At 47.2% G+C, this 23,051-nt stretch overlaps 1 protein-coding gene across 7 annotated transcripts in view; it reads left to right on the top strand.

The window, feature by feature from the left end:
• Nucleotides 1-4,273: 4,273 nt before the first annotated feature.
• DPF3 (double PHD fingers 3) overlaps nucleotides 4,274-23,051 on the top strand; it is a 266,506-nt gene continuing 247,728 nt past the window's right edge. For 4 of the 7 annotated variants that reach the window (XR_009563158.1, XR_009563157.1, XR_009563156.1 and 1 more), the window contains exon 1: nucleotides 4,274-4,344. Coding sequence is in view for 1 of the 7 variants with exons in the window: in XM_060294995.1 (XP_060150978.1) it covers nucleotides 4,313-4,344 (32 nt within the window). In the remaining 6 variants the exon portion in view is untranslated. Of the gene's footprint in view, nucleotides 4,345-4,672; nucleotides 4,711-5,721; nucleotides 5,741-6,163; nucleotides 6,364-23,051 lie in introns of those variants that run through there. The other 3 variants (XM_060294996.1, XM_060294998.1, XM_060294997.2) reach the window with 3 other exon arrangements.

The following is a 23,051-nucleotide window of genomic DNA, read 5'->3' as shown; positions in this document are numbered from 1 at the left end:
TTCAGGTACTTGCGTCCTTGGTCCCACCCCAAATGGTCCTCTAGATAGGTGGTGTGGAACACATACTTAAGCGGGACCAGGGAGTTTTGCTAACTGATGCCAAAGCTGAATTTGAGAAGACTACACAGGATGGATTAACGTGATTGAGAGACGCCTCACCCTTCTTTCCCAGGTCACATACACTGTCTAGAGCAATGCTGTACGATAGAAACACAACATGAATATTTTAAAATTTCTTAGTAGCCACATTAAAAAAGTTAAAAAGAGGTAAAATTAGTTTTAATAACTGTTTTTTTTTTTTTTTTTTTTTTTTTTTTTTGCGGTACGCGGGCCTCTCACTGTTGCGGCCTCTCCCGTTGCGGAGACGCGCAGGCTCGGCGGCCATGGCTCACGGGCCCAGCCGTACCACGGCATGTGGGATCCTCCCGGACCAGGGCACAAACCCGTGTCCCCTGCCTCAGCAGGCGGACGCTCAACCACTGCGCCACCAGGGAAGCCCAACATTTTTTATCTAACCCAGTAAATCCCAAATATCGTCATTTCCACATGTAATCAATATGAAAATTATTAATGAGATACCTTACATTCTTTTTTGGTCCTCAGTCTATGACATCTGGTGTGTGTGTACACTTACAGCACATTTGGATTCAGACTAGCCCCATTTCAAATGCTTAGGAGCCACATGTGACTTATGGCTCCCACAGGGGACAGCACAGCTCTAGACTCTCCAGGTAGGGTGGGGAAGTGTTTATTCTGGACCTTCTCTGTCCTCCAAATGAAGCCACCTAACCAACTAAATCATGATGAAAGAGATGGGGAGGGGTGGAGTGTATTCAAATATATGACTATCTATAGAGCTTTAGAGATGGGATTTCAAAAGTCTCTTGAGGGCTTCCCTGGTGGCGCAGTGGTTGGGAGTCTGCCTGCCGATGCAGGGTACACGGGTTCGTGCCCTGGTCTGGGAGGATCCCACATGCTGCGGAGCGGCTGGGCCCGTGGGCCATGGCCACTGAGCCTCCGCGTCTGGAGCTTGTGCTCTGCAGCGGGAGAGCCCACATCAGTGAGAGGCCCGCGTACAGCAAAAAAAAAAAAAAAAAAAAAGTCTCTTGATATTACAGTCAGTAAGAGGACATTTGGGGGTTTAAGTAGTTAAACCCCCCAAACTGAACTAGTCCTATTTATTATTTCGTTCTCATCAAAGTTGTTCTTTGCTTATTTTTCTTGGATTAATGAGTTTAAAATCTAAACTTGATGGACAGTTTCACTTTCTGATGTGTCTTTTTATTTGGATCCCCTTCATTCCTTATGCTAACAGGAAAGAATTAAATATCTATATAAAAATAATAATCAGCATGTATTGAGAGCTTGTTATGCACCAGACACTTGACATGTGTTACCTCATTTAAGTAGGTAAGTAGGTTCTATTATTACTGCCATTTATCAGATGAGGAGACTGGAACATTCAAGTTCCTAAGTAAACTTGCCCAAGATAACCCAGCTGGCAAATGGTGACCTCAGGCAGGTGGATTCCAGAGTCCACACTTCTAAACCATATACAGCACTTCTTTGCAAGATTAATGTAAAATTTAACATTCTCCCCCAATTTTTAGGGTTCTTGTCTCATTTAAACATGTCTACTCTAAGCTTCTTTGCTTTTGGGCATTCTGGCAAAAAAATATGTGCCTTTTTTGTGAGGTGAGATCAGTACATTTTAAGTCCTATTTGAACAAGTTGCTCTCATTGCAGATGGGATTAATCTGCCAATTGACACAACGTGCCTTACTGTAGAAAAAATCTTGATCTATGACATAAAAACCAAAGTTAAATTAATAATAACTCTTATATGTCTTATAATTTATAAAAGGTGAATTCACAATTCTGTTTATTTAAAAGTCATACCTGTGTGGACGAGTTAAAATGACATTCCATTAGATTATAAAAGGCAAGGCTATGGTACTTAAAAAACCCAAATCCCGTCTTTAATTAATAATTTATTTTCAATTCAATCATTATAAAATGTAACTTAAATGTTTAAATTCTGGATTAGTTTCTCAAAATGAAGACATATCTGGTCTGCCATTTTCAAGCGTGCTGGATATTTGGAAATTATGCTGGTTTCTGCATCTTGGCCTTAACTCAATAAATGACCATACATGCTTAGAGTATATATTTTTTTTAATATGTAATATAAATTTGTCTTCCCTTTCCTATTGTAAGCCTTGTTCAGGGCAGGCACTACCTTTCCTGCTTATTTATCTAGCTGCGTATATTACAATGCACTGTTGTCTTCTAATCTGAATTGCTGTGCTTTTGATATCTCAAAGAGGCTTTGGGAGTTCTGACTGGTAGTTCAAACTCATACTTCTTGGGTCAGAAAACAGTGCTTGCTTTTTAATGTTGTCAAGGCCCATCCCAGAAAAGTATTAGCTTTTGAACCAATCCCTTGACAAATTAATAAGGACAGGATTTTTTGAACTTAAAGGGGATAACTTTTTCAAACTGCAAGATGCTGTGCAAAGAAGTTACACAGGGAGGTTGGGGTTAGCAGATGTAAGATGCAGATGTAAACGATTATATATAGAATGGATAAACAACAAGGTCCTACTGTATAGCACAGGGAACTATATTCAATATCCTATGATAAACCATAATGGAAAAGAATATTAAAAAGAATGTATATATATATGTATAACTGAATCACTTTGCTGTACAGCAGAAATTAATACATTGTAAATCAACTATACTTAAGTTAAAAAAAAGTTACAAAGCAATCTATAGAACTTGCCTCTGCTATTAACTAGGCAGAAAGAAGGGGTTAAAAATGTCAAGTCTTACAAACATACTGATTCAGTCATGTTCTGTTTATCTGTAACTCTAATAGTATATGGAGTTGAACTCTGAAAGTTGTGGAACGTAAAAAAATTTTTATTTTATTTTATCCATTGCTCTGAGGGGAGCACTGAGAAAGGAAGTGAGAGGGCACAGCTTTGAAGAACTGGCAATTTGGCATCTCCTCTCCCCCCTTTTCACTCCTCCCCCACTATCTTAGCTATTTGACCTGATTAAACAACTTTGGGATGGTAGCCAGCTTTCTGTATACTGACGAGGCCCCTATTCATGATTTAGTGCGATTTCATCCACCCCGACCTAACAGGCTGCCCAGTGGAAGCTTGGCTTCGCAGAGGTCTCCTGATTTTGTCAGGGGTTCGCCAGTGAGGCGTTCGCACTGACTTGAAGCAGACAGAGACTCTCTGAACGCTTCGGGTCACATCGGATTATTCATTAGCAAATTCTTTTCACCTTCTATCTAATCAGTTAAAGTTGACGCCAGAATCGCGTGTGCTACTCCCCGAAAGAGAGCCTGGGAACACCCAGCCTAGGTTCCACAACTTCTGTCTAGTTACTCGCTTTCCTAGGGGTAGAAAGCGTTTCCAAAGTTCCCTTAAACCTCTCCTCCCCTAAGCCTAAAGGTCAGAGCCTCAGGCCCCAGTTAGCTCTCAAGCCAGCCGGAATCTGACCATTTCAGAAGTTTCTGGTGTGTGCGAGAACAGAAGAGGTGGTAGTGGGGAACCGCCAGAGTTACCACCGCGCATTACGTAACGAAAGCCCAGGCTGCAGGAGGGAGCGAGCCTGACATTGAGACATTGCAGGGGGAGGGGAGTTGCTGTTCTGGAGTCGCCAGGAACGGCGGCGGCAGTTCAAGAAACCAAGAGAGGAAGGTGGCCGAGATAAAGACGACACTTCGGGAAGGAGAATATTAAGAAGCCGCAGGACCCAGAGTATTAGCAAACGGCAGGACACGTGTAGTAATTTGTTAGACGAAACGGCCGCCTTTCAACTTTTGCACGGGAACAAGGGGATTTGCCCTTTGCGGGATTAAAAACGTAACAGCAAAGCCAAAAGCTAATGAATGGGGTTCAGTGGTTTGTTGGCAATACTTAAATATTTCTGTCCAGGACTTAAACATTTCTGTCCAGGAGCGCAACTCTCTGCAGTTATTTAGAAAGTAGGGATTCAAACCAAACTAAAATACTTTGCTGTGCGTCTCCACTTTCCTCAATCCGAAAAAGAAGCTGCTCGCGCGGTACTGCCCCTTTAAGACCTGCTTGCTCTCGGGCTCTACAAAAGGGAGTGACCTCTGGGCTTTGACAGCTCCCCTAATAACTACCACCGTGCAGGCCCCGCCCACCTGGCGACCAGCCGCGCCGATTGGCCGGCGGGCCGGTATCCCGTGCTCTGATTGGCTCTCCGCTTCCCCTGAGCAAACCTTTAGAACTCCGAGACAGACAATATTCTGTTACATTGTAGCAAAATGGCGACTGTCATTCACAACCCCCTGAAAGCGTAAGTAAGACTAAAAAATGTACATATTCCGCGTGGTTTCAATTTGAAAAAAAAAAAGGCGCCTTCTGCGGGCCGAGCGCTGCCTATGCACTGCGCTTGCAGGCGCCTACAGCCGCGGCGGGGCTTCTCTCTTTTCTTTCAGCTCTTACTTCTTCATCTTTTTTTTTTTTTTTTCCCCAACGCGCAGAAATGTCAGGAGATGCAATTAACAAGAAGAAAATTGTCACATCTGTGTTCTTCTAAATTGGCGAACAGAGAGAGAGGGGTTATCGGCAGGGAAGCCAGGCGCTCGAGCGCTCTACAGCTAGGGGATCGTGGGCAGCTCGGGGACAGCACGGTCCCCTGAGTCCCCGGCTTCGCGGGGAGGTGAGCGCGGCGCGGGGGGCGGCCCTGCTGGGGGCGAGCGCCGGGCTGGGGTGGCCTGGGTGCACTTGGCTGAGCCCCGCGCCTCCGGAGCCCGCGGCCCCCGCCCCGCAGCTAGGTCCGCCGGGGTGAGCGGACCACTGCAGCTCCGGAGTTTGCAAGACGCTCTCCGCCTTCCGATCGCTTGCGGGGAGTTTGTGCAAACCTTCCAGAGTTGGGAGGATCGCAGGGGGAGCAGCGGGTCCCGGGAGCCCTGGGGCCCAGGTGGTTGCCCGGGGCTTTCCTGCCGGGGCAGCCCCCGGAGCGTGACGGCGCTTCGGGCGGTCGCCGGTGTGTCTCCGGGTGTGTTTGGGGGGGAGCTGGCTGTAGTAAATTAACGACTCGGGTTAACTTGGGGTTGATTTGGAGACCGGGAAGCTGCAGGTCTTATGAATGGTGGTCTCGCCTCCCCCGGGTGAAAAGCCGAGGCAGGCGAGAGGCAGCTTGGGGCTCCCTGCCTGAGCGGGCTGCGTCTGCTCCCGGCCAGACGAGGGGCAGGTGCCTCTGGCCGCCGCCGGGAGACTTTGAGCGGACGCCCAGATCCGGGACGGAGGGGGCGGGCTGGGAGAGGACACGCGGGGGCCAGTCCCCGGGTCCGACAGCCAATTCCTGCTCGCCTTCCTTCCCCCTCCTTTTTATCCTGGCTTCCTTCCTTCCTTCCTTCCAGTCGGTGGAACTGTTAAGCCGCCAAGTCCGCTCGCGATCGCGGAGCCGGGGGTGGCTTCGGAAAACTAGCGTCTCTCTAAAAGGGGTGCTATTGGCAGTAATGTTGGCAGAGGGGCGCTCCCTCTCTCGGCGCGGCGTGGGTGGGTGGGTCTGCGCGCCTGGGATTAGGACTTCCCAGCTGGAAGTCGCGGGAGAGGGGAGGGAGAGGTGCGCGTGGGGGCCGTTTCGTGCCGAATTCTCGCGGGTGCGTGGCGGATGCCCACCCAGGTTCTTTCAACTTAGCGCATCCGCGTCAGCACCCGGGGCTCCCCTAGGAGTTGAAAGCCAGGTTCGCACGCGGGGAGGCGGGAGGGCGGCAGGGGGTTCTTAACGCGAAGGAACGCGCGGAGAGAACGGGAGGTGTTTGCACCAGCTTATCTCCTATCGGTAATAAGGGAAAGGGGTAGGAATGTCCCAGATCTCGGAGTTTTAAATGTCTGTATATGTATTAACGCTGCTAAGAGGACATTGGAAGCTGAGGCTGATTACAGAGCAGCCCTCGGCTTCAGTTCTCGCTCGGAAGCTCGGATAGGATACGCTGCACTTGAACGCCACAGCGTTTCACCCAAGAAAGAAGATGTTTTGTGGCAGAATAAACGGGCGTAACTTCGCCGCATCCCCTCTCCTCGTCGCTAGCGCTGCCACGCAGCTGATGCTGTGAGTTTTTACCGAACCCACAGCCGATTTGGAGTTTTCACATTTCCAGACGAAAACGCGTAGCGGGGCTGATGCCTCCTGGTAAACTCAAGTTAGAGAAATCTATTTTCACATGTGCGCCGGGTTTGTTGCCTACTGGGAAAGCGGTACCCTGGTTATTACCCGGGAGCCCGCTTACGCGCGGGCGGGCGCAAGGTCTCTACACTGATTCCTGCCGCTCCAGTTTTTTATTTTTGCTTTTTGGACCGCAGAAGGGTGCGTATTTGGGGAGAGTGGCTGTGTGGGGTGGGGTTAGAAGTGGGGAAAGGGACAGAGAAGCGGGCTGATTATTGGAATTAGTTCTGAATTATTACACTTGTACTTTGTATAATTAGAAACAGGTGCAATGTGATGTATTTGTAATTCTGTGTCGCCATACACACAACACCCCAGCCTGCTTTTTCTAGGTGGCAGTTGAATGGTCATTTATAATTAGCCGCTCATTTTGTTGCATCCCGACCCCTTTCCCTGGTGGTAAGGGTGTGTAAACAATACCCCCGACCAGCCGAGCCTCCTGCGCCCTAGAAGGTTTTTAAACTGCTAACGTAGGAGCACGCATGTTGTTACAGCGAGACCTACAACATCTGCCTTTATTTTTCAAAACAACTTGTTTAATAGATCACCTTTATATGTTTCATTTGTTTTTAAAAGTTGCTGATCAGGAAACAATACACACGTGAATAAATTATGCATGGGCTAAATTAGAACAAAGCGCAGAGACACATCCAGCGGAAGGGATGGATGGGGGTGCTGGGAGGAGAGGAGCAGGGAGAAAGGTTTGGAGAGCTATGTTTTTATCTTCCTGTGTCCCTCTTGACAATGAAACGGAGCTGAACAACATCAGCATTTTCTCTGTGTGCGTTCTGAGTCTTTCTCTCCCTTCCCTTAAAAAAAAAAAAAAGGCCAACACCAAGGACGCCCCCTATAGAAACTGGTCACACAAAGGTTTCCTCTAGGATTGGGGGATAAAGTGGTGGTAGGTAATGTTCTGGGAAGAAACAAGCCCAGGTTTCATGCAACATCTCTGTAGGGCTCTGCCTATGCTGAGTGTAGACCATTTTTCATCACACTAGCTTTTTCCACGTGGGACATTCAATAATTCAATAGCTTGAGTAACTGGATGGCACAATTTGAATCTCATTGCTTTGGGGTCTTCTGTAGGGCCCCAAGCTCCTGGAGCCACATCTCCTCTCTCAGCAGTTTAGCTTTCTTCCTGCCTGTCTTTGATCTCCCCTCAACTCCCTTTCTTATTCCTCCTCCTTGTACCCTTCACCCCCGTCCTCTCTGAAGCTGACAGCCTGGCTTTTCTGTCTGTTGTCGCCTTTAACATCTTATTACTGCCCAATAGGGTGTTAGAGGCAGAAACAGGAGCCGCCTGGACTGATCAGATCACAAAGGGGACACGGCAGGTGGCTCCACAACCAAGCAGTCACATCTGGGCTGATAGAATTTAAAAGCATCGATAGACATGTATGATGTGTAAATAGGTATTGCACATTATTTAATTTAGCAGCTACATTGTCTGAGCCTAGATGTGTGAGTCACCCTTATTTCTTACATGTACATGCAAGATAAGGGCCATGTAGTGAAGTAAAAGGCCATGTTATATAGGTAACATAAATATGGATTTGATAAAGGTCTATGTGTAAGTCCGCCACATTACCTATCGTATTCTGGTTGATTTCTACATACCTAGGAAACATAAAGCTTTTTTTTTTTTTTGCCCTGCTATATTCTTTTTTTGTTTTTGCTTTTAATATAGATTCTAATCTTATTTGATATTCTACTTCAGGTTAGCCAGCCTCCCCCAAATCTGCTATCAACAGTTTAAACAACTTACTCTTTTATTAAATTATCAAAACCCTGGTTTGTATGCACTTAACTGGGAATGTCTGCCACCTTCTGCCAGACTGGATTATGCACGTATATATCTATTATACTAATTGCCTGCTTAGAAAAGAGTAACAGTTATTATTATTTAATTATTCCATATAAACCAATAGGGATTTACCCCAAGAAACTATTTGTTTATAAATAATGAGAGCAGAAAACTATTTGGTCATGCTTGTAACATGTGAACATACATATACGTAATTGTATTGAAACTTTTTTGTAAGGAGTTTCCCTTGCTTGTAGGCATGGTTTTACATCTCTGTTTTGTTATTAAGGACACAGCTCTGGGAGAAGCAAATATGCTTACTCAGCCAAGGTCAAGCAGCTGGTCATGGGCATAGATGGACCTCAGATCTTCATCTTTTTATACAGTCTATGATCTGGAGACAGCATATTCTAATCTAAAGTGGTTTTGTGCCTGTGAAAGTTGTGTAATTGTTGCCACTTAGAAGACAGACCTCACCCTTGCTGTGGCACTCAGTTTAGATATCAGAGAGGATGGTGTTCGGGGGACACATTCCTGGTTCTAATCTCCTTCTGGCTCTTTCTGTTGGGGTGGGGGGGCGTGGGTAGGTACTAAATGGGGAACATTGCAGTTAGGAATTTGTGAACTTGCAGCTTTTTTTTTTTTTTTTTTTTGTGGTACGTGGGCCTCTCACTGTTGCGGCCTCTCCCCTTGCGGAGCACAGGCTCCGGACGCGCAGGCTCAGCGGCCATGGCCCACGGGCGCAGCCGCTCCGCGGCATGTGGAATCTTCCCAGACCGGGGCACGAACCCATGTCCCCTGCATCGGCAGGTGGACTCCCAACCACTGCGCCACCAGGGAAGCCCAAACTTGCAGCTTTTTATGGGCATTATTTTAGCCCCTTATGAAAAAGGACCCTCAGACATTTTAAGCCGACAGATGCCTAAGAACCACCTTCTGCATCTGCTTATGGTTGCCACCGGAAAAAAAAAAATCCTTAAAATTTCCAAACTTTGTTAGCACACATTATTTTTCAGTGGGAAGAATGTCTGGTTTGGATGAGATACCCATAAAGGATATTAATTTCTGCCAGAACCCAAATGAAGGCATTGTCACAGGTTAAACCTCTGAAAATTGCCGGACCTGCAGACCACCTGGGAGACATCCAGAGGTCCCCAGTTGAATGGGAGCTGCTCAGTTCCGTAAAGTGGGCAGGAATTCATAGGCAACTTAATTGGAGACTCCTTATCCTCCTTTGTCTTTTTGGAATCATGCAGGTAGCTGAAATTTAGGTACATCTGAGAAACACCGTAATGTCTAAAGCTGTTCCAGAGCCATCTGCTCAGATTAAGGCAAAAAATAAAATGCCACCGTCAACAGGCTTTGTTTTGAGCCTGTGCCGGGAAAAGAAAGGAAACTGAGGCTGATGTTTCAGTTTTGAAAGTGCAGCCATGCTGATTGTAGTGGTGCTGGGGGTGGGTCATAAAAAGGCACCAGAATCCAGTCCTGTTTATTATCCCAACCTCTTCAAAGTAACTTTTGTGGTTTCTGAGTGTTCTGAAAGTCACTAGAAGACAAATGTAGCCCAATGTGGCAAGCTCCTGGCCAAAGAAGTGCCACAACCACTGAAATAGTTTTTGCCCAGCCAGGGTTTTCCAGCAGGGGCCTATGTAAGCATGACCCTAGCTTTAAATAATCTTTAAACATGTAGGTATTTAACAAGAAAAGATAAAAGAGTGGCCTGGGGTGGGGGTGGGGAGAGGATAGGTAAGTGGATAAAACCACTGTGTGGTCTGGAACTTTGAAAAGATGATTGTTTAATAGCAACAGAGACTGATATTATGATCTACTGCAAGTTCCAAAGTTTTCTTTTTTTTAAAAAATTTATTTATTTATATTTATTTTTGGCTGTGCTGGGTCTTCGTTTCTGTGCGAGGGCTTTCTCTAGTTGTGGCGAGCGGGGGCCGCTCTTCATCGCCGTGCACAGGCCTCTCACTGTCGCAGCCTCTCTTGTTGCGGAGCACAGGCTCCAGATGCGCAGGCTCTGTAGTTGTGGCTCACGGGTCCAGTCGCTCCGCGGCATGTGGAATCTTCCCAGACCAGGGCTCGAACCCATGTCCCCTGCATTAGCAGGCAGATTCTCAACCACTGCACCACCAGGGAAGCCCCCAAAGTTTTCTTTAGTTGTGTGAGCAACTGTGGAGAGATGAGGTGTTGTGGTGTTTTTTTTTTTTTTTTGCGGTACGCGAGCCTCTCACTATTGTGGCCTCTCCCGTTGTGGAGCACAGGCTCTGGACGCGCAGGCTCAGCGGCCATGGCTCATGGGCCCAGCCGCTCCGCGGCATGTGGGATCTTCCCGGACCGGGGCACGAACCTGTGTCCCCTGCATCGGCAGGCGGACTCTCAACCACTGCGCCGCCAGGGAAGCCCCTGAAAGAAGGTTTTTGAAGCCTGTGATTTGCATCAGATTTTTTTTTTTTTTTTTTTTTTGCGGTACGCGGGCCTCTCACTGTTGTGGCCTCTCCTGCTGCGGAGCACAGGCTCTGGATGTGCAGGCTCAGCGACCATGGCTCACGGGCCCAGCTGCTCCGCGGCATGTGGAATCCTCCTGGACCGGGGCACGAACCCGTGTCCCCTGCATCGGCAGGCGGACTCTCAACCGCTGCGCCACCAGGGAAGCCCTCAGAGTTTTAAAAGTAGTGGTTAGGAGGTGTTTTGGCGGGGGGTGGGAAAAGAGGAGCAGCCTGTGCTGGGAATTTCTAGGTTGTGTGTTTGTGAATAGTAGTAGTGGGTGGGAGTGGCAAGGGAAGAGAGAAGCCTTGAGGAGACTAAGATTTAGGGGGTTGTGTTTGGAAGCAAGGAGGGGCAAGGGGATTAAGCTCAGAGCTCTTAATAATGGGGTTCGAATAGCCCACATTGAGTCCTGCACTATCCAGGCCTTAGTTAAGAGCCCAAGGAACAATGATGGCACATGTCTAATCTGCCTTGTGGTCATCTCATGTTGCTATGAAATGAGTGAGTTTTTTTCATTGTTATTCACTTTGAAAATCTGCTGTTTGTATTAACTTCAGTTGGAAGCTCCACCAGAGAAGGTTTTTCAGTCCCCAGACTTTCACCTGCCATCAGCGTGGCCCTGTCTCAAACTCTGTCCCTCTTCCACATTGGTTTCTCCCCAGTGGCTTTTCTTTTGTAGCTTCAGAGTAATGGAAGAGAAAAAGCTCTGGGAGAGAATCCCAGAGATCTGAGCTCTGTTTTCAGCCCTACCACCCACTAACTATTCGATCTTAGACACAGAACTTCTCTGAGCTGCACATGCCTTGTCTTTAAGATGAGGGTGATGCACCTTGATTGCCAAAATTCCTTTCAAGTCAAAAACTTGTGGCTCTTACTATGGTTAATTAAGATGAGAAGGATAGTTAGGGTCCAGTGTTCAAATTCTTCCTTGTTTTTATTTTATTTATTTAAAAAATAAATTTATTTATGGCTGCGTTGGGTCTTCCTTGCTGCACGCAGGCTTTCTCTAGTTGCGGCAAGCAGGGGCTACTCTTCGTTACGGTGCACAGGCTTCTCATTGCAGTGGCTTCTCTTTGTTGTGGAACACGGGCTCTAGGTGCGCAGGCTTCAGTAGTTGTGGTACATGGGCTCAGTATTTGTGGCTCACGGGCTCTAGAGCACAGGCTTAGTGGTTGTGGTGCACAGGCTCAGTTGCTCCCCGGCATGTGGGATTTCCCTGAGCAGGGCTCGAACCCATGTCCCCTGCATTAGCAGGCAGATTCTTAACCACTGCGCCACCAGGGAAGTCCCCTTCCTTGTTTTTAAAGTGTGGCTCTAAAGAGGAGTTAAGACTGGTAGACTCTTCCGTAGTTTCATCTTCTCTGATCCAGTCTTGCCACATTATGCTACCATTTGGGGTTCTAATCTCTCCCTTCTCAGGGCCCAAGCCTGAGGACCAGGTGGTGGCCCGTTTAAAATGTGGACTTTTCTTCTGATTATCCCTTTTGAACACTTTTCTTCTCATTAGCACTCCAACTTGAGGATGGAAAGAGAAGTGGGAAAACTAATTAGCCTATTTTGTTGTTTACAAGCACTCAGATAAAGTTTTTGGTTGTGCAAAAGACTGGAATTATTGAGAACATCTATCTTTTTCTTCCTCTTTTCTTTAAATGTATGGAGGGAGACAGGGAACCAAGCAAAAGATTTTTCTTCTCTGGATTTCATTTATCTACAGTCTCCTTGGAACAGCTCTCCCCTCTACCACGGCACCCATCCCAATTAACATGTAAATAAAGTGCTTATTTCACTTCCATCTGGGCAGCTGCAGTTACCTGACTGTTCAGTGAGCCGAAGCATGTGGGCCTGTACTGGTGTCTCAGTGAGCTTCCTCTGTTGTATCCCGTGATAACTGCTGAGGAAATGGAGGTGTCTAGCAGACACACAGAGTCTGGCCATACCCAAGTGGGTATTTAGCAGTGTCTAAACTGGAATTCACTGCCTCTCATTCAGTGACATGCCTCCAGAACATCCCAGATTCTTCTGGGGGTGTTATTATCAGGCTTTCCTTTGTTTGGAAGCTCCCTTGGCAATTTGCTACAAGTCTAAAGGAGGAAGAGGGGTTGTAAAACCTACCAGAATTCATAAAAGCCTAAATTGTGAGAGATAAAATGAAAGAAAAACAAAACAAAATGGTCACCCTGACCTCCAGCATACAGAGGAAGCCCCTTAAATTTTTTTACTACTAGTGGTAAAATGCACATAACATGTATATTTAGCATATATGACATGTAGATGTGCCATTTTAACCATTTTAAGTGTCAGTTCACTGGCATTAAGTACATTTATAATGTCTTGCAACCATCCATACTATCCGTTTCCAGAATTTAAAAAATCGTCCTAAACAAACTCTGTACCCATTAAACAATAACCCCTCATCCTCCTCCCGCCCCCATTCCAGTCCCTGCTAACCACCGTTCTACTTTATGTCTCTATAAATTTGCCTCTTCTAAGCACCTCATATAAATGGAATTATACAATATTTGTCCTTTTGTGACTGGCTTATTTAGCCTAGCATAATGTCCTTAAGGTTCAGCTTTGTTACAGCATGTGTCAGAATTTCCTTCCTTTTTACGGCTGAATAATATTCTATTGTATGTATATGCCTTATTTTGTTTATCTGTTCATCCAATGATGGGCACTTGGGTTGTTTCCACCTTTTGACTATTGTGAATAATACTGCTATGAACATGGGTGTGTAAGTAGCTATTTGAGTCCCTGCTTTCAGTTCTTTTGGGTATGTGCTTAGGTCCCCCTTCATTTTTAGACTTATTAAAACCCAGGGAGTACATTTCTAGATAGTACACGCAACTCCCTCCTTGTAAACTTAAAAAAAAAAATACTGATAGTATCATAGAATTCAACCTTTTTACCCCCCTCCCCCGTGGAACAACCACTGTTTTGGGGAGGAGGGGTAAATGCCCTGGGAACCCAGAGACTCACTTCTCTCATCCCCAGCCACAAGGATTGCCTTCACTTTGTCCCCCTAACCCCAACCCTTTGAGGGCAGTGGCTCCCTGTGGGGGCCAGGGTTTGGGTTTGGGGGGGCTCCAGAAGCTGCAGCAGTAGTAGTTACCTGGTGAGACTTGGAGTGAAGGTTTCCTAGGCAGAGTGGAGGTTTCATCTGGCAACAGGGGTTCAGGTGGAAGGAGCACCTGGGATGACAGGACAGCTTGAAAGTCAAGAGGTAGCAAATCTGGCCTATTTTTTCATAAGGTGAGAAGGGCTTGTATCTCCTTTCGCTTCCTTTCCCTGTACCCAGCCCTGCTTACCCCCTGCAAGGGGCCCAGATGAAATAATGGTTGTGAAAACATTTCAGAAGGTGTAAAGTACAAATGTGAGGTGTTACTAGAACTGCAAAGTTTCTCGTAGCTAACTGAGGCCTTCTCAGAGAGTCAGCAATGTCTCATAAACATTACTATATTAAAACTAAAATAAACGAAAAGATCCTGGCATTACATATCATATCTAATCATTGTTTCTCAGTAAATGCAAAGCCTCACTCGTCCAGCTGTGTGTAAATAGCCCTGGGATCTCAGTGGGCTTTTTTACATTGTCTGGGTTTGAAATAGGTGAGAATATGAGCTCAAGGGAAGTCCTCATTTCATTTCCCACTGTCAGCCCTGTACTGAGTCCACCCGTGATCAGAGGAATCAGACGCTGGCGGGCAGAGGGAGTGCTCTCCTGGAACTTGGGCTCCTGTCATCAGCCAGTCTCTGGCTCCTCCTTCTATCAAGAAGACTCCAGGGAGGGAGAGGGGGTGACAGGGGGGCTGGGGTTTAAATCTGCTTGTGAGCAAGGAGGGTGTGCTGTTGACATAGGGGGTCAGCGGCAAGAATTGATTCTTTATACAAGAGTAGACTATGGACAGCATCGTGGCGAGGGTCAAATATCAGAATGACAGAGTTATTTGCCAGCCTTGGAAATGCTTCAGATCCAAGCTTGGTGCAAACCCACAGCATTCCTGTACTTTATAAAAGCAAATTAAATGAGAAACGTCATCCCTACTCCCATTATCCTCAACCAAGGACTCTTTACATATCTCTGTTTGCTGCTAGTTGAGCTCAGGGAGAACTGTCTCACCCTCTTTGGAGCTTTTTTCATCCTGTCCTGGCCAATTCTGATTGCGAGCCTGCCCCTCGCAGCTAAGCGGCATAGAGCCTCCCTCCCTGTATCTAGGGGCTTCCACTCCAATGAAGGCCTCCAGTCCGTTTCTCCTTCCAGACCCTTGTTCTTTGGCAGGGCAAAGTAAGTGCTTGTAAACCAGGAGGCGGACTGCTCCCTTAGGCGTCTAGTGAAACCACTGTCAGTTGTGGGGTTGGGGGGAGGGCGGAGGCAATGTGGTGCTGGAGGTGGGGGAGGGCAGGGTGGTTGGGGTAGTTGAAGTGGAGAGAATATATTCTCTCCTGCTAATTATTTTCCCTGAGGACTTAGCCAATGCAGAACCATCTATTATCGTGGGAGTGCTCTATGGTGGTTTTGCCTGTGATGAATGCTAAGTGGAAACAAGCAAGAAAAATTAACAGGCGGCTGCTTCTGTCCACCTAATTAAAATGCATATCCAAATGCATAATTCCTTATGTTTCCCCATGCACACACCCCCTTCCAATCCCAATTCTGTGGAGGAAAAAAACCCCACTTTCTCCTAATCATTTCTCTTGATTGTATTTCCATCAAGGAAGAACTGGAGGGTTCCCTTAGAATAGAGAAGGGCCATTTTTGTAATACATAAAATTGCTGTTTTTTTTTTTTTAACTTAGATTGGCCCCCAAAGTTCTGAGCTCTTTTTTGTTTAAAATGAAGAACAGAAACTTTATCTGACTGCAGAGAAAAGGGGGAAGGAAGGAGGTAGAGAAAGAAAGGAGGAAAAAGAAAGAGAAAGCAAGAAAGAAAAAAAAAAGAAAGTTCCCACAATTTCCACTGACCTTTTAGTTTTGCGCTAAAAGTCTGGCTTGGATCAACAATGAGAATTTTGAAGGTCTTTTTTATCTCCTCTTCCTCTTCATTTCTTTCCCTGACTTTGCACTGCTTCCCCCAACCCCCAAAACAAACATAGCCCAGGGTTTTGCAGAGAGAATTTAGAAGAGGCATCTACCTGTGCAGATCAGGTAGAGAGAAGAAACAAAAGCCTCTGCATCTGAGGCAAGATCAGAGATGCTGACATCATGGTCCCAAGTATGTCTTGAATCAAACAAAAAATATCTCTTCACCCTTATCTTCCTCACTTTTTGTTCACCCGAATGATCATTTTCTCCCCGCTTGGAAGAACAGCTTTATTCAGTGGTCATAAAATATTTAATAAGACACGAAACTTAAGTCACTGTGTTCAACTGGACGTCACTGCCATCTCTGCAGCAGCCCCCCTCCCCCGGCCGGCAGCCCCCCCCCCCCGCACCCCACTCCTGAAGCCCCCTGACTGCCCTCCACAGAAGCCCCAGCTGTTGATTTATCAGGGCCGGCTGGCTCAGCAGTGCATGGAGATTGCTTTTAATTAACTCTCTTCATTTTTCCCAATCTTCAGGGAGCAGCAGCCCTTTAATGATTTTAATATTTTATCTGGATTTATATCCGCCTTATTTGTTGTTGTTTGACTTCCGCATTTGTTCTTCCTGAGTCGCTTCCTGACTGATATATATTTGTTTGCCCCTTCCCCCTGGCCCCCAAGACCTTCCAGGAGAACGGGTTCTGAAGGAGGCCCAAGCTTTCTTCCCAAGCTTTCTACCATTGCGCAGGGAGAGGTGCCTAGTGTTGGCCTATGCCATGATTTGGATTAGAACTTTTGTCTTAGGAATCCCAGTCTCACCTGCCTCAGCAGAAGGAGTTTCTGAGCTTTTCATTAAAGAAAAAACAAAAAAATCGGAATTTTAGAAAGTGAGGTCTCTTTGCCTCTTTGGTGCTTGCTGCCTCTGTAAGGGAGCGAGCTGCCCTGGAGAGCTGGATAAAAACTGCTTCCTGGGTCTGGAGGTCTGTCATCTTGCTCACCCCAAACTGACGTAGTTCAGTGGAACTGCTAGAGGATGATGACTTCAGGGCAGGGCTGGATGTAGGTGCAGTCAAGTCTTCTGCCACTTTCTGCATCTTTAGATATGGCTGGGATTTGCTCAGCAACTGCTCAGAAGAGTAATTGTAGGTACGGTCTGAAAGAGGACCTGCAGAGGCACCAATTGCCTTCTCTATTTGAGGCTGCCTGGTCCCTCAGCCCTCGGTTCCCTGTTTCTGTGCCCACTTGTTACACACCACCATCTGAACACCTTCCACCCCCTCTTCCAGCTTCCTTTTGGCTGCAAAGTCTGCTTCTTCCCCCAACAGTCCCAGAGAGGCCTGGAAGACAAACTTGCGCGGGGGCTAGTTTTCAGAACCAGCTTGTCCACAGAATGCCCTTTTGGCATCTCTATTTGGTGATGTGTCTTCAGGGTTATTCGTTGCTAGGCAACTGCCAACTAAAGTTTGAGCCTGATCTGGGATTGCAGTGATTTGCCCTGGGTGACTTGTATCCACATTTAGGGACTTGGCTTTGCAATCCTGTGAACAGGAAATTGAGAAGATATTTTTCCATGTGCCTTTATGTTAAGAGGTATTGGTTTGTAAAATCTAGCCCACTGACTGGCACACGAATGTCTGTGCACACAATGTTTGTTTTGATGATGAAAATGGCGATTTCTTCCCATCTCCTTGTATTCATCCCTTGAGCTCTGCTAATTCTGAAAACCTATGATATGTCAGGTACTAAGCTATCTTCAGGGTACAGAGACAGAAAACCATGGCTTCTAACATCACAGTTTGGTGTTCAGGCAACTCAATGTCCTATTGAGTGTTTCTTTTTCACTTTTCCTTGGCAATTACAGGCCCTTTTGAGAATCCTATGGAAGTTCTGGATCATCTCCCCAGAAAAAATGCAGATAGGTGTGAACATATGCCTGTGGTTTTATGGGGTTCACAGACTTGGAGGAGCCCATCAGCAGATGGGCTAGAGGTACATGGGCTCCAGGTTAAGAACCTTAGAATGAGCGATGTGGGTGAACTTGTTACCGTGAAAGGATGCTTCTGTATCCCTGCTCAGACAGGTGGCACCATTCGCACTTCCCCTACAGTCTTACCAAACTGCTTGTGGCTCCTCAGCCCTATCCTGCCCCAGAGGCACATGACGAACATCTACTTGCTCATCTTCCAGACACTTCAAAGTCCCCTCTTCCCTGGCAAAGCCCTTGCTGGCCCTCAGGTAGAATTGGCCACCGCTGTCCTTGGCCCCATAGTCCCAAGCATACTCTTCTCTCCCCGCCACTGAAACACTTAACGCTGGTTGGTTAGACTGTAAGGCCTTGGAAGACTGGGAGGGTGGCTGCCTGTGCTTTTCTATCCCTATAGGATCTAGCATAGCAGGCACTTAATAAATGTGTGTGGAGTAACTGAGCAAATGAAGCCAGCAGGCTCTTCCCACCTAATTTGCTTCTAGCTCTTTAGAGTCCACTTGTTTCTCATTCTCTCCCTGGCAGGAGTTTGGAAAAGGCAGCAGAATTCCTTTCCCCCAATTCTACAGTTTCTGTAGTCGGAAAATAGGCACAAGCTTGCCCTGCTTGCATGTAGCGTGTGAGGCTGTGATGATTGTCATCGTCATTTATTCTAGCCCGTTGTCTCTTTACCACTTCATCCTTGTGGATCTGAAAAACTTGGCTTTCCTTCCCTTTGGTCTTGGGAATTAAAGGCAAGTCTTTTTGCTCTGTCCTCTTTCAGGGACTAAGTAACCCAGGGCTTGTGACTAGCCACTGATAAATCAACCACACTTTTACTAAGTGCCTACTATATGCTCAGCTGTGTATGGGATTTCCTTTAGCCTTCGGTATACCTGAGGACTTTTATGGGTTTTTAAGGTAGAAGAGACCAGAAGGTACAGGTACTATAATGGTTTAACCCAAAGTTGGGATCTGGTGAGAGTCTGTTGCCTGTCCTACTGAGCTTTGGAGGTAACTGTGGCCCAGTCACTGTTTTCAGATAGATATTCTTTGAGAGAATTTCCTATACTTTCATAATGCCTACATAGATATAACTTTCCCTATGACTCTCTCCCAACCATGTTCAGTGCAGGTAAATTCATGTGACAATGAAACAAAAAATGATGTCCTGGGGATCATGTGAGGGCCTTTATTCTTCATATTGAGAGAGAGAGAAATCTCTATCCTCATAACTTTTGCATGTCCTCTTGCTGCTTTTCGACCCTCCAGAACATTCAGTGTTGGGACCATGTGGAGGAAGGTGCCACACTGGAGAGGCCTTTCTGTGTCAGAAGGAAGGTGGAGACAGGCTATTCAAGTCAAGTTTTAACTCAGATTCTCGTCCACTAGACATCCTTCAACGTGGAGAGCTAGAAAAAGTGCTGATGGTGCACGAAGTATAGGCTGGAGGAGCAGGGTTGTACCAAAGTGTTTGTGAATTCAGAGAGGTTCATACTGCACCAGCACCTACTCTGGAAGTTAACTCTCCTTCAGTCCCGGGTATAGCCCTTCAGTACAGAGGGTGCACATGGGGCCATCCGGTTCCTGGTGCTCATTTCCTTTCTGGGCAGCCATCCCAGTATAACAGATACTTATACATATTCTGTCCTCATTTTATCTAATTACACACATCTCTGGGGGATGGGAAACAGGTTTGGATCATTCGATTTTAGGTCAGTTATGCACAGGGTAGCTGAGATGAACACTGATCTACGGAGTTCTATGAAATTCAGAAATTTCCCATAGTTCCCTGGTCCATAGCACACCAGGGGGCATTGTTTGCTATCTCAGGGGCTGGAGATCCCAGTCAGCATGGGGGAGGGATAGAGCCTGACTGGTTCGTGGGTCTGAATGTAGGAACCTTTCTGAGACGGAGCTAGCTCTTGCTATCCTTGGAGCAATAGGATTCTTTTATTATTTGGTGATCTGCCTAACTGAGAGACCCAATTATATAGGTCCCTCTTCTGGTGATCATTTATGTTCACCCATTATCTGCCTACAGTGTGTTCAGCTTCCTGAGAAATACAGGACAAAAGAAGCTCTGATGGATGCAACCATCTCTATCATTGCCCAGTGTTGCCAGGAGTTCCTGTCTCCTTTGTGACGCAGATGAACTGGTCTGGACAATATAAAAGCTCTGAAATGTCCCCACCTTTCTCCAAGACCCAGAGCTGGCAGCCTTGGGCAGTCCAACCTCCTGGCATCTCTGCTTCAGGCTCTATTGTAGCTTTTCAAATCCCCAGGAAGGAAAAGCCCACTGGTTACTCTTTTCTTTTACTTTCTGCTTCTTATTTCATTCCTTGACTCAGATCTAAACCTCCCCAATGCTCTGTGAGCCCTAGATAGAGGAATAATCCACTTAATGCTTCCTATCAAGGTTTGCACCTCCAGCCTTGGTTTCGTTCTGACCTTGTCCCCTTCATCTGTGCCCTGTTGACATCTTTCTCCTTTCCTCATGCATCGCACCTTGATCAAAAAGCATTGAAGAGGGCTTCCCTGGTGGCGCAGTGGTTGAGAGTCTGCCTGATGATGCAGGGGACATGGGTTCGTGCCCCGGTCCAGGAAGATCCCACGTGCCGCGGAGCGGCTGGGCCCGTGAGCCATGGCCGCTGAGCCTGCGCGTCCAGAGCCTGTGCTCCGCAACGGGAGAGGCCACAACAGTGAGAGGTCCGCGTACTGCAAAAAAAAAAAAAAAAAAAAAGCATTGAAGAGGCACAAAAGGAAGGGAAGAGTATTCTGCCTAGTCCCCAGGAGGGCACACTCTATCTTATCAATGTGGGAGCAGGGAGAGAGAAGGAGGAAAAGGCAAAGCTTGCACACAGCAAACAGGTGAGAAGAAGCCATGGAGAAGAAACAGAGTGCGTGAGGTTACATGGTGGGATTAACTGCGCTCTGTGAGCGGTCCAGCCCCCGAGGGGTCTGTGAAATTGGAAGAGAGAAAGCGGTCCCACGGTGGGTATGTCAGAGGTTTCAGGGAGGAGGCGGCTTGGAGCTGAGTTTGGAAGGAAAGTGGGATCTGGTCAGGCTCAGGAGTGGTGGAGGCTGAGGATGGAGAAGTTCAGGCATGAAAGGGATGTGAACAAGGATTTGGGAAGCATTTGAGTAATTCCTTAGAGAACCCTCTTCCTTTGGGGTGGTGGTGGGAGGGCCAGGTAGGAAGGGATGTGTGGGTGATAGCAAATGGATCCATGTGGCTGGACGGGAGTGGGAGGGGTCTATGAACAGAAGGTAAAAAATGAAATAGCCTGGGGCCAGGTAGCTCTGAGTGGAGCCCCAGTTTGGCAGCCAATTCTCAGGAAGAACTTGAACACCTCAGAGGCCAAAAGAGAGACTCCAGGGGGAGGTAGGGGTTGTCATCCTGTGTCCCTCAGCAGGGAAGATGTCCACCTCCAGAGACTCCCTCTCACTGATTCTTGGTTTCCTTGGTTATGTGTTCTGGGTCTTTCCCAGGGCACCTCCCAGAGGGGGTGAGGGTGAGGGGGACCCTTGGGGGCTTGCCCTGGATGAGCCATCCATCCCATCGGGTACAGGACAGCCCTGGCCAGCTGCTTGGGCACATTTGCCAAGTGGTGCAGGACTGTAGGATAAAGCCTGTCCTAGTGCTGGATCTAAAGGTCTTTCCCCCTTTCTATACTTTAATCACCACCCCCTTTCTTCAACAAAAGCAACAATGATAACGACCCATACATGGTTATAAATAAAATACACAAATCCAGTCCAGGGAAGAAAACATAAATGCTGACCCTCGTAGTGCAGTCAAAGGCTGGTGCCCCGAGGATTGGTTTCATGGTTCACATGGGAGTGGGGTTTGCGGGGAGTGAGGTGGGAGTGTGGGACGGGGCGCAGGCAGTGAGGCTACAGGTCTCTAAGACTGTGTTTCTTCCTGGGAGGATGGAAGTGGTTTACTCTGAAGGTAATGCCTCTCCACTCCCACCCAGGCACCCAGGCACCCCGTTACCCATCCAAGCTGCTCACCTAATGTTTATTTCCTCCTGCCGGAAGGCCTGGGCTCCAGGGAGCTAGCTTTCAGGGGGAGGCTGGTGTTACCTGAGTCCTCAGGTTCTTTGGAGCCTCAAACTCTTTGAGAGCTCAGATGCCCATCCTAGGGAGTGAGAGGGTGGCGAGCAGTGCCATGTGGCTTACAGCTTGGCTATGGGCTCTAGAGCTGGAGAGAGTGGGTTCACATCCAAGCCCCATGACCATGGGCAGGATTCCTAACCCCTCTGTGCCTCAAATTTCTCCTCTGCGAAGTGCGAGAGATGGTTTCTGCCTTTAGAGGGTTGTTGGAAGAATTAAACAAGTTAATATACGTACAGTGCTTAGAAGAGTTGGTGCTTCTTATCCTCGTAATAGACGTTGGCAGTGACCCCGTTTTTCTATCTGTAAAATGCAGTCACACTAGCTGATTTTTCCCACAGTGGCCTCTTAAGGAGTATAAGATAATAAGTAGGAGAAGCTCTGATTTTCTTAGAGGAAAGACACTCTAGAACTCAATGGCATTATTATTAGTAACTCTTAGAACAAATGTGCTAGAAAATGTGAGAGAGATTTAGCTACGGGATGCTTTGTCCGGGAGTTCAGGTTATTGCATGCCACTGAATCGGTGCTGACATTGGGTCCTTCTGAGAAAGAACGAGAATTTCACAGCTGCAGAAACACAACACATTGAGGTGAACCGTCATGTGATTGAACGCCTGGCTCCTGCTTCCATTCACTGACGCTTCTTCCAAGGGAGAGGCAAGTGTTTTCTGCCCGAATGAGCTCTGCCCTTTCCACAGCTAGAAAAGGGCTTGAACATCCTTCAGGCCAGAGTGAGAGCTGGTGAGAGCTGGTCTGTGCACTTTTCTCCCACGTGGCCCGCCAACCCGTTGTTGGACACCTTGCTGATCGCAGCCCTCCTGTCCCGGTGGGTGTGTGTATACATGTTCCCAGCACACGCTTTTTGTAGGCAGCGATCTGTGCTTGACAAGCTGGCATTCCAAACTCCAGATCTTCCAAACACCAGACCCCTATGTTATTTTTAACTGTCCAAAGTTTTTTCCACGTCGTGTAATTGATGGGACTCCATAGCCTCGTCAGAGAATCTAAACTTCAGCTTGTTTTGCCTCCCTTGAATGGGCATATGTCTGATGACCAAGCAGAAAAACACCCTGTTTTCAGAGCTGACTGGTCTAAATCTTCATGTCCACCCCACACCCCGCGCATCTCTGGGGAACAGAAGTGAACACAAAGATAACCTGAGCTCGCCTGTTTCTGTGGCTCCAGATAGGAGGGGGGCAGATCCCTTCTGTCTGTGACCTTCTTGTCCCCGCTCTCTCTCGGCGTCCTGATAGTGAGGGACAAAGCTATGTTTTCAGAGAGATAACAGGCAGGGCATTGAGGAGTTGGGCGTGCAATCTCTCCTGGCCCTCTTTTTCAGCCCCCACATTCCCCGAGGGGCAAGTCACATTCTCATCATCCTCTGGGGACAGTCCTGGACAGACACTTTTATTTCAGAGAACCCGAGA

The sequence above is a fragment of the Globicephala melas genome, chromosome 2, assembly GCF_963455315.2.
Source record: "Globicephala melas chromosome 2, mGloMel1.2, whole genome shotgun sequence".
Classification (NCBI taxonomy): domain Eukaryota; kingdom Metazoa; phylum Chordata; class Mammalia; order Artiodactyla; family Delphinidae; genus Globicephala; species Globicephala melas.
The sequence above is the reverse complement of the archived record's forward strand: the minus strand, read 5'-3'. Positions and strand labels throughout refer to the sequence as shown.